The sequence below is a fragment of the Phyllostomus discolor genome, chromosome 1 (assembly GCF_004126475.2).
Source record: "Phyllostomus discolor isolate MPI-MPIP mPhyDis1 chromosome 1, mPhyDis1.pri.v3, whole genome shotgun sequence".
Classification (NCBI taxonomy): Eukaryota; Metazoa; Chordata; class Mammalia; order Chiroptera; family Phyllostomidae; genus Phyllostomus; species Phyllostomus discolor.
Genome location: NC_040903.2, coordinates 218,255,213 through 218,267,814, shown reverse-complemented (window position 1 = coordinate 218,267,814; position 12,602 = coordinate 218,255,213). Strand labels below are relative to the sequence as shown.

The window sequence follows — 12,602 nt, the reverse complement described above, 5'->3', positions numbered from 1 at the left end:
AACGGCTCGGGGGTCAGCAGGCCCCCGCAGCTGGTCTTTCTCGAGCCCCCGGGGCTTGTTTAGCAGGACGGCGACGGGCTGCGGCCCTGCCCTGGGGCCTTCCCGGGGAGCAGACGGCCCCGGACCCTGGGGTGCAGAACGCCCAGAGGGGTGAGTGAACGGCCACCCTGCAGCGCCCCACGCCTGGCTCTCAGCAGACCGGCTCTCTCGCTGGGAGAAGCCTGTCTGGGGGGCACTGACCGCTGCGTCCTTGGGGTGAGGCCCCGCCCTCGCCCACCGCAGCGTCCTCGCAGGGAGAGTCGGCCTCATCCCGCCCTCCAGGCCGCGAGCACTGCAGGCAGTGGGCGGCTCGAGCTCCGGCCCGTGCCTGACTCGGCTTCAGAGACACGCTTCTCACGGAGGGGCAGGCCGTGGCCACTGCTTAAACCCCACCTCTGGACTTGGACAGAGGGGGCCCGGGCACCGGTGGGCTGCAGGGTGGGGGGCCATGAGCGGGTGGGGCCGCTGCCTCAGGGTCCGGTCTGCTCCTCGGGCCGAGGGAGGCGGGCGGCCACCCGCCCTGCAGACGCACCCCCACCGGCCGACGCTGCTAAACAGCCCTAAAGACCAGCCGGGACAGCCGGGGCGCAGACCCCGAGACCGTGGTACCTGAGGGTAAAGTCAAAGTGGAAGTTCTTTCTCCTTTCAGAAAGCCGCCGGGAGAGAAAACAGACTCGTTATTACTGCGTGCTAGGGGGCCCGGCTCGGCCGGCTGGTCACGGCCCCTGGACCAGCCCGGGGGCACTCTGCTATGTCCGCCTGGCCGTCGGGCCGCCCACCTCGCGCCCCTCCCCCACGGACTGGCCACGCCCCAGGCCCGGCCCAGCAGGGGCCGTTCAGCCGAGTCCCCACCCCTGTAGACCACGTCCTGCCCGGGGCAGGGTGAGGACGGGTCTCCCAGCCGGAGAGGCCCTGACTGGAGGAGCGGGTGCCAGATCCGAGAGCCGGTCAGTGCCAGGGCTGGGCACCACGACAGTGGCCCTTTCAGCTCTCGCCACGGGAGATCCCGACACATGTGGGAACGGGAGCACAGCCAGCCCGTCCTAGCTCTCCTGCGGGGGCGGCAGAGGGTCCTGCCGGGACAGCCCGGCTGTGGCCCGCCCCCCGACCCAGCCCACCGCATTTGTCCCTGGGGGCCATCACTCAGAGCCCCTTTTGCGCCACCTGGGCCCACGAAGTGGGGCTGGGGGCCCTGTCGCCTGCCCTCACCGCCCAGGCCGGGGCCCCCCAGGTACCTCTTCTGCTTGTAGGTGAGCATGGCCTCCGCAATGGGCAGCTGGTGGGCACAGTTGGCCCCCGAGATGTACTGCGTGACCCTCGACACGATGTCCAGTGTGTCCTGCACTGCACGAGGCGGCGCGTGGGGCCGTGAGGTGCGGTGCTGGTCCACGCCCACGTCCCGGGCCGCCCAGCACCTGGAGCCCAGTGGTGGCCACCACCCCCACGAGGTCCCAGGGGAGGGCAGCCAGGCCCCCCAAGTCCAAGTCCCGAGGACATTCCCCCAGGGTCCCGGCCTTGGTCACCAACCTCGGGGCTCATGGTGGCAGAGGGACGTGTCCTAGCTGGGACCCTGTCAGCTGACCCCCCGCCCCCAGGTGCTCGGGTGTGGCCAGGGCCTCAGCGGGTGGGGGGGGGGGGCACGGGGGTCTGTCTTGGGAGACGACGGGACCCTGCTGCCTGCCAACGGGCACTGGAGGTGCGGGCGCCCCAGCCTCACCGGCGCTCTGGGCCTCCAGCTTGTTGAACAGGTCCCGCCAGGCCAGGTCCTGGAAGAAGTTGTGGTAGCGGTGGTCCACGGAGCCCAGGTACCGGGCCACCGGGTGGGAGCCTGCGGGCGGCACAGGTCAGGGCGTGAGGCCCGCCCCAGCGCTGCGCCCTCGCGGCTTCGCCGGGCCACCCTAGAGGGTGGCCCCCAGGCCTCGGCGCAGCCCAGCGCCCGACACACTCGGCCGCTGGCAGAGCGAACAGGGCCACCCGCACGGGAGCAGGGCGCCGCCACGGGGTCGCTCGGGGGGGGGCGGGGGGGGGCGGCGCGCCCTGCACTGCGCCCGGACGGCGGGCACCCGCCCCGGCCCCGCGGGGCCCGAGGACAGAGGCGCGCTCACCCAGCGGGATGACCAGGAAGCGCATGTAGCCCAGCCAGTCGGGCGTCTTGTGGGACAGCTGCTCCACGAAGAGCCGCAGCACGGCGCTGAGGTAGTGCTGCGCCCCGGCCACCGCGATCTTCACGGGCGTCGGCGGCTGGGAGTTGCAGTTGCAGCTGGGCCGCGGGCGGGAGAGGACGGCGGCTCAGGGCCCGGCTCACGGGCCCCGTCCGACCCCGCGCAACCCCGCTGCGGCCGCTGACCACCAGGCGCCCCCCCCACGGCCCCCACGGCCATTTCTGGGCCGGGCCCCGCCCACCGGGCCCCACGGGCCGGGCCGGGCCGGGCGAGGCGCTCCCCGGACTCACTATCGCTGTATGCGCGAGACGATGGTGCTGAAGGCCGCCTGCACGTCGGCCGCGGAGCAGGTGCACACCACGGGCAGCGTGTGCCGCTGCAGGACGTCCGACAGGAACTGGGGGCGAGGCGGCGGTGGGTCTCGGGCGGCCCCAGCCCCCTGCCCACCCCCACCCCCGGGAGGACGCCGCCCACCTGCCCCTGCCAGTCGGAGGTGTTGACGAGGATGATGTTCTCCGGCAGCTGCTCGTCGGAGACCAGGATGTGGTTGAGCTGGTCGTACACCGTCTTCCTGGGGATCTGCGGGCACAGGCCGGCCTCAGCAGGCAGGAGGGCGCCGCGCCCCCGCCCAGGACCCCACGGCGCCCAACGAGGGCGGCACTAGGCTCTGGGCAGAGGCCACGGGGCCACCAACAGTGCGGGGCCGGGCGGCCACCGCGGGGCGCCGGGGGGCCCACCTGCAGCTGGCTCCTCGAGTCGGGGCAGCGCTCGTTGTCCAGGCTGTTGGCCCGCTCGTTCTGCGGCCGCGCCGGCTGCCGCTCCTTCAGCGACGTGCTCCGGCCCCGGCGGCCGGCCTGCTTCCCCTCGGACCTGCGGGGGCAGCACAGGCTGCCCACGTGCCCGCGGCCCAGCTCCCCGGGGGCCCCACCATGGGCGCAGTCCTCCCGCACCCCCACCCCGGCAGCAGAGCCAGCAGCACGGGCACCGGCTGCAGAGGCACTGGACAGTGGGGCCCTCGGGATCGCAGCCCCCGCAACCCCCCACGCCTGCAGCAGCTGGTGACAAGGGAGGGGTCACGGCTGGTGTGCGCCTCTGGGCGCACCCAGAATTCAGCGTGTTGCTCGAGTGATTCCATCAGCAGCCGGGCCTGACCGTGGCAGGTGCCTGGGCCCCACGGAAGGGTCCCTCCCACATGGCACTGCCCAGCAGCAGCCTCCCCAGGGCAGCCTGTCACCTGGTGGAGGGGATGACGAGAGACTCGGTCTTGGTGATGCGCCCGCTGGGCGGCAGCTTCTCGGTGAACACGTCCAGGGTGGAGAGCTCCGCCTCTGGGCTGTCCTCGGGCTGCGCCGGCGGCTCCACAGGGGCTGGGGTGCTCTGCCGGGAGGGGGCACCGTTGGGGACACGCTCGCGACACGGGAGGGCCCTCTGGGCCTTGGGGCCTGTTCAGGCCCCCTCCCGGCCGGCGGCTCCCCGCTCGTGGGCGGGCCGGGCCTCCCACCCCCAGGCTCCTGCTCAGGGCACCCCGGGAGGCCAACACCAAAGCCCCTCACACCTGCCCCGTGGCCCAGGACCCCCCTTGAGAGCCTGAGGGCAGCAGTGACCAGTCTGCATCCTTGGGTCTGTGCCCAACGGCAAAGCGGGGCACACCCACTGTCCACCAGGTGAACGGGGGAGGGCCCTCCAGGTGGCTCTGCCCACGGGCCCTGGTGGTGTGAGCAAGGGCCTGGGTGTCCAGCCCCGCCTCCTGGTCAGACCCCTGAGGGCAGCGCACTGAGTGGGTCTGGGCGTGGACGGGGTGAGAGGGCACGGCCGGGCTGCTTACGTGGGCCACCGGCTCGGGGGCGCTGTCGCTCGGCGGCCGGCCGCCCAGGGCCCGCGTCCTCTCCGGCACGTCAGCCTGGTGGGGGGCGGGGGGGGGGGGAGGAGACGGCGTCAGCCTGGGTGCCGGGCTCCTCGCCCGGTGGGGGCTGGCTCAGAGGCGGCCCAGGAGGCCGGCCGGGGGTTCCGTGGACGTGGGTTCCGTGGACATGGGCTCAGGGCCACCCCCAGCACTCGGGGTGCCGGGCAAGGGGCCCGGGCCACATGGCAGGGCCAGGGGCACGTCGGATTTGGGTCCGTCCGGCATCGCCGTGTGGGTGGCCCCGGGGGACTGGGGCGGGGGGTCGAGGCGGGCCTCCCCTTGCCCGGCGGCCCCGGGGGAAGCGCCCGCTCACCGGACTCGGAGGCTCCCGCTGGCTCCGGGCGCTGTGGATGCTCCCGACCTCTGTCTGCGAGCTGGAGTGCGACAGGCCTTCGAAGTACGGCCTGGGCGTGGGGGAAGGGGGGGGGAGGGTCAGTGTCCAGGCCCGCCCACCACCGAGGGCGAAGCCTGCGCTCCCGGCGGGGCTCTCAGGGCAGAGGGGCACCGTCAGATGCCCCCCCCCCCGACTTGGGACGGTGGCCGGGGGAGGATGTGGGTGGCCCACAGCCGCTCGGCTCCCGCACCGCCCGGGACCGGACTGCAACCCGGAAGGCCGATGGCCACACCCCACACCCCACAGCCCCGCCAGCAGGGAGAGACCGTGGAGGGGGAGGGGGTGCACAGGCTCCAAGGGACTTGGGAAACAGTCCCGGCTACAGTCACGGGTGGGACTTGAAGCGTCTGGTGACAAAGCCACGAGGGGACGTGGGGACGTGAGAGTGACGCCGCCGCGTGTGGCAGACAGGTCAGCGCCCTGAGGGGCCGCACCTCCCCCCACACCTGCGCTGCTCCCTTCCCGACCCCTCCTGCGACGGGCCCCACCTGGGCCGGTCGGCACCACGGGAGCACCCACGCTGTAGCCCGCACCCCACCGGGCCCCAGGCTGCCCCCCACCGGGCCCCCAGCCCGCACGGCCGGCCTCCTCATGCCCACACACAGCCTCCTTCGGGCAAGACGCCCACGGGTCCCAGGAGCTTTCCAGAGTGCGTCCTGGCTCCGCCTCCGCCCTTCTCCTGGGACACCTGCAGGGACCCCCGAGTCCTGTGGCCGCCGCCCACCTGAGCTTGGGCTTGGGGGTGCTGAGGACGCTGTCGTCATCCTCCATGTCAGGGCCGCTGTCGCTGGGGTTCTCCACGTCCAGCGTGTCGTACAGGTCCAGGTCCTCCTCCACCTCGGGGACATGCTCCGCGGGGTCCTGCTCCGAGTCCAGGACCTGTGGCGAGGGCAGACACGTGAGGGCCGCCCCGTGTCCGGGCGGGGCGTCTGCAGGACGGAAGGCACGAGGGCACGGAACCATACGCAGCCCCCCGCAGCTCCGCCAGCCCGGCCGTCCCCACCATCGGGGAGACCCCCAGGACGCCTGCAGAGGGGGGGCATGTCTCGGCACGTGGACGCCCAGCGGGGGGGGGGGGGGGGGGGGCGAGGCCGGGACGGGCACGTTGCTATGCAGCCGCCCCCGCGGCAGCTGGGACGCAGCGGGCCCCCTCTCGGAGCCCTGCCCCCCTCAGCGCCCCCTGCCCCGTCCCTGTGTGTGGGGCCTTTCCCAGGGGGCCACACAAGGGGAGCCACACAGCACACTGCCTGGCACCGTGTCCTGCCAACCGTGGCTCCCTTTGGCCGCCAGGCCGCGTGCCACGGAACCAAGGCCCCGGGTTTGGCCGTCCCTGTAGACGGGCCCCAGGGCGTCCGGCGCTGCCCAGCCCAGCGGCCACCCTCGCGCCTGTCCCCACCCATGAGGGCAGCACCACAGCAGCACAATGGACTTCCTGAGGCACCGCCGGGCTGCGTCCCGGGTGCCACACCACCCACGTCCCCATCGTCCCTGCTCCGCGTCACTCTGTGGCCACCTGGTGTCATGGTGGCCTGGCCTGCGTTCCCCCGATGACCAGGGACACCCAGCTCTGTGGGTGGGCCTGCCGGCCCCTCGTGGACGTTTGGGGAGGACATCTCGCCAGGCCCCCGCCGAGCTCTCGGGGCTGCCCGTGTTCGCCACGAGCCCGGGACGCCAGCGCGGACACGGGACTCGCAGAAATGCTCCCGGTCCACGGATGGTTTCATGTTTTGACGGTGTTTGCAGTTTCGGTTTTAGCTCCCACGTTCAGGTCTTTGACCCTCTTTGTGCAGGTGTGGGGCAGCGGGCGGGGCAGGGGCCGACTCCCTCCTTCTGCGTGCAGACACCCCAGTGTTCCGTCCGCATTTGCTGGAGAAGCTGTCTTCCCCACGGACGGTGCCAGCCTCCTGTGGACGCCAACTGCCCCGAACCGGGCCTATTTCCAGGCCGCATGCACTGCCCCACGGCCACAGCCTCGAGGTCTGACGCGAGGCCAGAGGGCGCCAGCCCTCCTCCACCGTTCTCCGGAAGGCCGCTGGGCCCACCCATCCCGGGCCACCAGCACTCCCATGTACGTGGTTAGGAGAGCCGACCGACTTCGGTGCGCGGCAGCCAGCAAGGGGTGGTGCTGAGGGCCGCTGCCGGGACGGCTCAGCTTGCCGTGGGCTGCTCTGATGGGCACCACAGCCGCGCCGGGACACCAGGGGCTCAGAGGCTCAAGCCCCACCTCTCTGGGTAAGCTCTAGACTTGGGACAAATTTTCCTCTGACCACATTTTTTTAAAAAGTATTTTTCTTCTGGTTACAAAATTTATACAGCTCTGGCTGGTGTAGCTCAGTGGGCTGAGTGCCAGCCTGTGAACCAAAGGGTCGTTGGTTCGATTCCCAGTCAGGGCATAGGCCTGGGTTGTGGACCAGGTCCCCAGTAGGGGGCGCACAAGAGGCAACCACACACTGATGTTTCTCTCCATCTCTTTCTTCCTCCTTTCCCCGTTCCCTAAAAATAAAGTCTTAAAAGAAAGTTATGCAAACTTATACGAAGTTTGGAGACTACAGAAAAGTCGAACAGGAGAACCTGTTGAAAGCCACCGGCATGTCGACAGTGGGGAGGCTGTGTGGGGGTGGGGGCGAGGCACATGGAATCTACTTTCTGCCTGATTTTGGGGTGAACCTAAAACTGCTCCAAAAATGTCATAAAAACACACAAAAGAGATGGTGGCCACAGCCCCCCGGAGAGGACGGCGTGAGGCCTCCCCTGGGTGTGGCCATCGAGCCGGAGCTCAGGAGGCACAGCCGGCGCTCTGGGTGGCCGTGGCAGGGGCCCTGGGGTGGGCCGGCCGCAGACACAGCAGCGGGAGCGCACGGGGGCAGGGGCGGGGGGCACAGAGGGGGTCACTCACCTCGTCGGACACCTTGAACCTGCGCAGCAGCGCCACGACCTTCTGCTTGAAGTTTTGTTGCTGCGAGACGAGGGGACTGGGTCAGAGCCTGCGGCCGCTCCCCGAGGCGGACGAGGGCGGCCGGCCGGCCCCAAGCCCGGACCGGGCCCGCCCAGGTGCTCACGAACTCACTCGCGCTCTCTCGAGCCCACCAGCAGGCACTCCCTCAAGCACCCAAACCACGGCCGCGGTCGGGCGCGGACCGGACCGGGGAGGGGCACCAGCTCCACAGTGCGTGCAGAGCCGGGAGCACAGGCGCCTGCCCGGGTGGTAGCGCCTCCCGGAGGCACCGCCTCCCCGTCTGGACTCCAGGTGGGGGCTCAGCTCTGGCCCCTCCCAGCTACCCTCAAGGGGTGGGGGCAGGGGACCCCACCAAAGGAGGCGCATGCCCCGCCTGCTCCCCATCCACAGCTGTGGGGGCAGTTGTGACCAGCACATGGCAGCCCTGGCCTCCCACTGTGCTGCCGGCGAGGGGCTGGGGCACACAGTGGGGGGCGGCTCACCCAAGCCGCCCTCTGCACGCCGGCCCCGCCCCCTCCCCACGGGCCCCGCCCCGCCCCGCCCCACAGCTCCCCAAGGCCAGTGAAACCAGACTGCACGGACCCTGGTCATGGACGTGGTTCTCACTATCGGCCGCCGCTGCTTCTTGGGCTTCCCTACGTCGAAGTCGTCCTCGTCCAGGTCCTGCGGAGACACGGCGCCTGGGGCCAGGGCAGCCACCGGGGAACCCAGGGATGCCCCCACCCCCCCGGGCCGACAGAGGGAGCCCTCTCTCGGTGACCCCTGCGCCTGCCTGCGCACTTAGGGCCAGACGTAGCCCCCTGCCCAGTGCCCCGCCCCGCGGCAGCCGCTCTGGAGGGTCCTGGGCCGTCCGCCGGGGTCCTGCCGCACGCGGCCGGCTACCTGCCCGTGTGCGGCATCGTCGCTGGCCTCCTGCTCGGAGGAGAAGCTCTCGTACTCCTCCTCGGAGTAGTTATCTGTGGAGCGAGCACGCGGAAGGTCAGCACCTCAAGATTCCACCCGTATCCTAGCAACTGCCAGCCCCCCCCCCCACCCGGGCTGCAGGGGGCTGGGGGAGAGGGCCCCGGCGGCAGGAGCAGAGCCTGGGCGGCCCTGGCAGAGGCAGGGGGTGGGGCCGCGCTTCCCCGCCCCCGAGAGCCCCCTCGCCCCGCCTGCCAGAGCGCGTTCCAGCCTGGGTCTCGTGCTGGACTCGGGCCCCCGTCTGCCCGTCACCCCACAGGGCACGGCGAGCCCAGCTGTGACGGCGGCGACAGGCCACGCACCCAGACCCAGAGGGCACTGGGATCGACCCCGTGACCTCTCCTCACACGTGATGTCACGGCCCCTGGAGGCAAGGCCGGGCTGCCCCGCAGCCAGGCCAAGGCAGCCACAGACCACGCGCCCCCCCTTACATCTCCACCCCCGAGGGAGGCGGCCGGGAGGTGGCCGAGAAGCAGGGACGTGGGCGCCCCCGCGGCGGCGCTCACCCGCGGACTTGGCCTTGGGGCCGGCCTGCATGGCGCCGTCCTCGTGGTCGATGGGCTGGCTGGACAGGGAGAAGACCCAGACCTCGGCCACCTTGGCGGGGGCCTCCTTGATGCCGCTGCTGCAGAGGCTCAGCACCTGGCCGCCCTCGGGGGGGCGCTGCATCACCTGGGGGCGGGCACCGTGCTGGAGGGCCACGGGGCAGGGGACCCCGGGCAGGACGACGAGAGCGACACGGGGGCCACACGGGCCGGCGGGCGGGCGGGGGTGGCCGGCCGGCGCAGCACAGAGGGCAGCTGCTCGCCAGAGAGGAGGGCCCGCAGCCCAGCCGCCCGGGGGCCACAACGGAAGCACGCGGCACGCAGGCGCAGCTCCCAGACGAGGCCACGGCCCGCAGGGCGCGACTGCACGCGTGTGCGGCTCACGGGCCAGCCACCCGCCCGTGGCCCTGGCCTGCCCTGCACCACCTGACCCCCGCCCTCCTCCGCGTCCCCGAGGCCCCGACACCCGGACCCAGCCCCGTGACGGTGGAGGCTCCGAGGCCCAGGGCACACACAGGGCCCGGGCCCTCTCCTCCCGCGTGCGCCCCCGCACTGGTGCCTGGGCCCCGGCATCCCCACAGCAGGGGGTGTCGGGTGGTTGGCCCCTCGTTTCCTCCCCAGGCAACCCCACAAACCCCGTCACCTGACCCACCGAGCACACGTGCTGCCAGCCGTCCTGCTGGACCAGCCGGGGCCCGTGCGGCGGGACACAGGCCCCGGAGGGGAAGCCGGAGGGGGAGCACATGCAGGGGCCCTCCCGGGGGTGCCCAGGTCACGCCCACACGGGGCGAACGCCCCCCTGAGCCGCGGGGGCCGCCCGGCGCCTCACCTCGGCCATGTGGATGGCGCCCGCGGCCAGCGTCTTGTAGCCCAGGATGGTCCGGTTCTTGTAGCGCTTCCTGCGCTGCAGCATGACCTGCAGCTCGTTGCCCTCCCTCTTCAGGAAGTGGGGGTACTGCGGGGGGAGGGCCACGCTCGTCCACCCCGCCAACCCGAGGGGGCTCGCGGCACACCCCGGGTCAGGGGTCCCCGGGGCCGCCACCGGCCGGGGCACCGCCGACAGCCCACGCGGGCGGACGTGTGGCCTCGAGGGCGTCGGGCCGGGGCCGACGGCGCGTTCTCCCCACAGCGAGGGGCCGAGGGCCGCGTGTGCCGGGAGCGAGCGCACACGGGTCTCCCGCAGGCTCACACCGCGCGCAGCTCTGGGCACGCACAGAGCCACGGGCACAAATGGGGTGAGCCACGCGAGGTGGAGACTGTGCACCCGCTGAGCCTGGGCCCCCCAGAACAGAGCGCCGGCCGGGCAGAGCCGGGCCCCGGGCAGAGCTGCCGGCGGGACTCCCCACGCTGGAGCACGGGCACGGGGGGAGGGGACTGCCGGCCACTTCCAGACACCGGGGTCTTTACGCCGCCGCAGACACGCACGCAGGACAAGCGCCCTCAGGCCGGGGGCGCCACCGCATTTCACGCTGGGGGGGGGTCCCGGTGCAAATGCAGGTGCACTCCCTGCCGGCACCCCCGGCCCAGCACAGGGGTCCGAGCTCCCACTGCTGCGGAGCGCCCGCACTCCTCCCCCCTTTTCCAAACCCAGGAGGGAGCCGGCCTGAGGCCGTAACTCAGTGTTCAGCCTCACTGCGCACACTCTGTGCGGAGACCCGGACGAGAGCAACCGCTCGCCCTGGCCCCAACCCACCAGAGCGGCAGCCAGGGCCCCAGGCGGCGGGAGGGGGAGGCGGCACACCGGGAGGGCCCACCTGCAGCGAGAAGGTCAGGGCCAGGTCGGTCTCTACTTGTCCACTGGGGGGCAGCACGATCTCGTGGGACCGCAGGACGCGCTTGGAGCCCTGGGAGAGAGGACAGGGTCTCAGGCGAGGGGAGCCGCCCGGGGACTGAGGCCGGACCGGCTCTGGGTTCTCTTCTGACTCAGGATAAGGAGTGGCAGGCGGGGGGCACAGGCTCCCGAGGGCCGAGAGGGGAGGTCTGTGAAGAGCCTCACAGACGTCCACACCCTTCGACCCCGGGCCCCTGCTGCGTGCCTCGGAGCCGCGAGCGCCCCGGAGCACAGGGACCCACAGCCGCAGCGGCTGCGCGGGCCCGGAGGGGCTCGGGGTCCGGGCCTCGCCTCGGGGACAGGTGGACCAAGGCGCAGCACCGGGACGCGGGCAGACGGCTAGAAGCAGCCGGGGCACGTGTGGCTGCAAAGGAAGACAAACGTGTGTGTGTGTGTGTGTGTGTGTGCGCACACGCGTGTGCGTGAGCCGCCGGTCAGTGGGGAGGCCACGGCTAAGGGGCTGTGACGCGCAACACGGATCACTCGTGGAATACACAGGCCCCGACCTCCGACCTTCCCCACAGCACACCCCGCTCGTGTGAAGGTGCTCGTCCTGACACGGCCTGCAGGCCGGGCGCCGGGCACCCAGGGGTCAGCTGTAGAGGCAGGGAGGCTCCCAGGGGCCCAGGACCCGGGTGCCGAAGGCCCAGTCTCAGGAGCCACCGGGTCTGGCCGGGACCGCGGGGATGGGCAGTGCAGGGGCTCGAGGAGTGAGGCCAGAGTGTGGGCGGGTCAGGGTTAGGGTCGGTGGTGTCAGAGGTCAACAGTGCCGGCTTCTGAGGCCAGAACGGGTCAACCCCACCTCATTCTGAAGTCCCGGTGAGACCCAAACCCCTCCCCACCTGGGAGGCTCGGGCCCCCGGGGCACCTCCCGGTCCGGCATGCAGCCTCCCGGGGCTGGCTCTGATGCTGAGCACTTACAACAGCACCGTCAGGAGGAAACAGTTTCTTCAGACCCTCACTTGGAAGAGTGACAACGTGGGGGTGACCCCACAACGTGGGGGTGGTGGCAACGGGCTGGCGAGTGGGTCAGGCCCCCGCTTAGCTGGAGGCACGCGTGGCTGCAGGGCTCCCCCCGCTGCAGGCCGGCAGCCCTGTGGTCCTGCACGGCAGCCCAGGCAGCCCCACGGCTGCAAGAGGGGCCCCAGTGGCAGAAACCTGGGGGGCAGGGCCCCCCCCCCGCGGGGCTGCTCGGGGGTCCTGGCGGCACAGGCACCGCTCCCACCGGGGCTCAGCAGCGAGGCCACAGCAGGACACCCCCCCCCCGCAGGCAGGGGCCCGGGGGCCGGTGCCGGGGAGATCGGCAGCCCGCACTCACCCCACACCTGCGGGGCACGGCCGGGGCTGAGCGCTGCGGCCCGTGGCCTCCTGACACCCGGTCGCCCGTTCACACCCACCGGCAGCAGGGGCCGCGCTCGTCGGGTGGGGGTGGGGATGGCGGGCACAGGGTGTGGGGGCAGGAGGGCCCACCCCCATTCCTGCTCCCTGGACATGTGTGGCCCGGCTGGGGGCCCAGGGGACCCTCACCTGCATCTTCACGGCGATCACCACCGAGAGGAGCTCCTTCTCCAGCTCCTGGAAGACGACCAGCTTCTTCAGGGTCAGGCTGCACAACCTGCAAGGACACGGGCCCTGCTCAGCAGCGGCCGCCCCCCACGCCCCTCGAGCCCCGGGGGCGCCCCCCCACCACTGGGGCTGCCACAGTGGACCAGCCATCAGGGCTCCCGGGAGCCCCAGCCCCGGCCCAGACCGGCTGGGGGCTGCTCAGAGCCTGCCTGTGTTGAGCTCCCCTTAGCACCCCGGGCTGCGGCC

General features: G+C 72.1%; 1 protein-coding gene across 7 annotated transcripts in view; it reads right to left on the bottom strand.

The window, feature by feature from the left end:
* The window catches only part of PACS2 (phosphofurin acidic cluster sorting protein 2), a 39,771-nt gene that overhangs the window by 11,223 nt on the left and 15,946 nt on the right, over positions 1–12,602 (bottom strand). For 3 of the 7 annotated variants that reach the window (XM_036014355.1, XM_036014332.1, XM_036014328.1), the window contains exons 2-19: positions 12,318–12,405; positions 10,714–10,803; positions 9,789–9,914; positions 8,921–9,086; positions 8,337–8,410; positions 8,037–8,117; positions 7,395–7,454; positions 5,223–5,377; positions 4,418–4,508; positions 4,027–4,101; positions 3,436–3,578; positions 2,939–3,071; positions 2,676–2,780; positions 2,492–2,598; positions 2,145–2,299; positions 1,757–1,867; positions 1,275–1,383; positions 649–681 (exon numbers count right to left, since the gene is read on the bottom strand). In XM_036014355.1, the coding sequence (XP_035870248.1) occupies positions 649–681; positions 1,275–1,383; positions 1,757–1,867; positions 2,145–2,299; positions 2,492–2,598; positions 2,676–2,780; positions 2,939–3,071; positions 3,436–3,578; positions 4,027–4,101; positions 4,418–4,508; positions 5,223–5,377; positions 7,395–7,454; positions 8,037–8,117; positions 8,337–8,410; positions 8,921–9,086; positions 9,789–9,914; positions 10,714–10,803; positions 12,318–12,405 (1,902 nt within the window). Of the gene's footprint in view, positions 1–648; positions 682–1,274; positions 1,384–1,756; positions 1,868–2,144; positions 2,300–2,491; positions 2,599–2,675; positions 2,781–2,938; positions 3,072–3,435; positions 3,579–4,026; positions 4,102–4,417; positions 4,509–5,222; positions 5,378–7,394; positions 7,455–8,036; positions 8,118–8,336; positions 8,418–8,920; positions 9,087–9,788; positions 9,915–10,713; positions 10,804–12,317; positions 12,406–12,602 lie in introns of all 7 variants that reach the window. The other 4 variants (XM_036014340.1, XM_036014336.1, XM_036014351.1 and 1 more) reach the window with 4 other exon arrangements.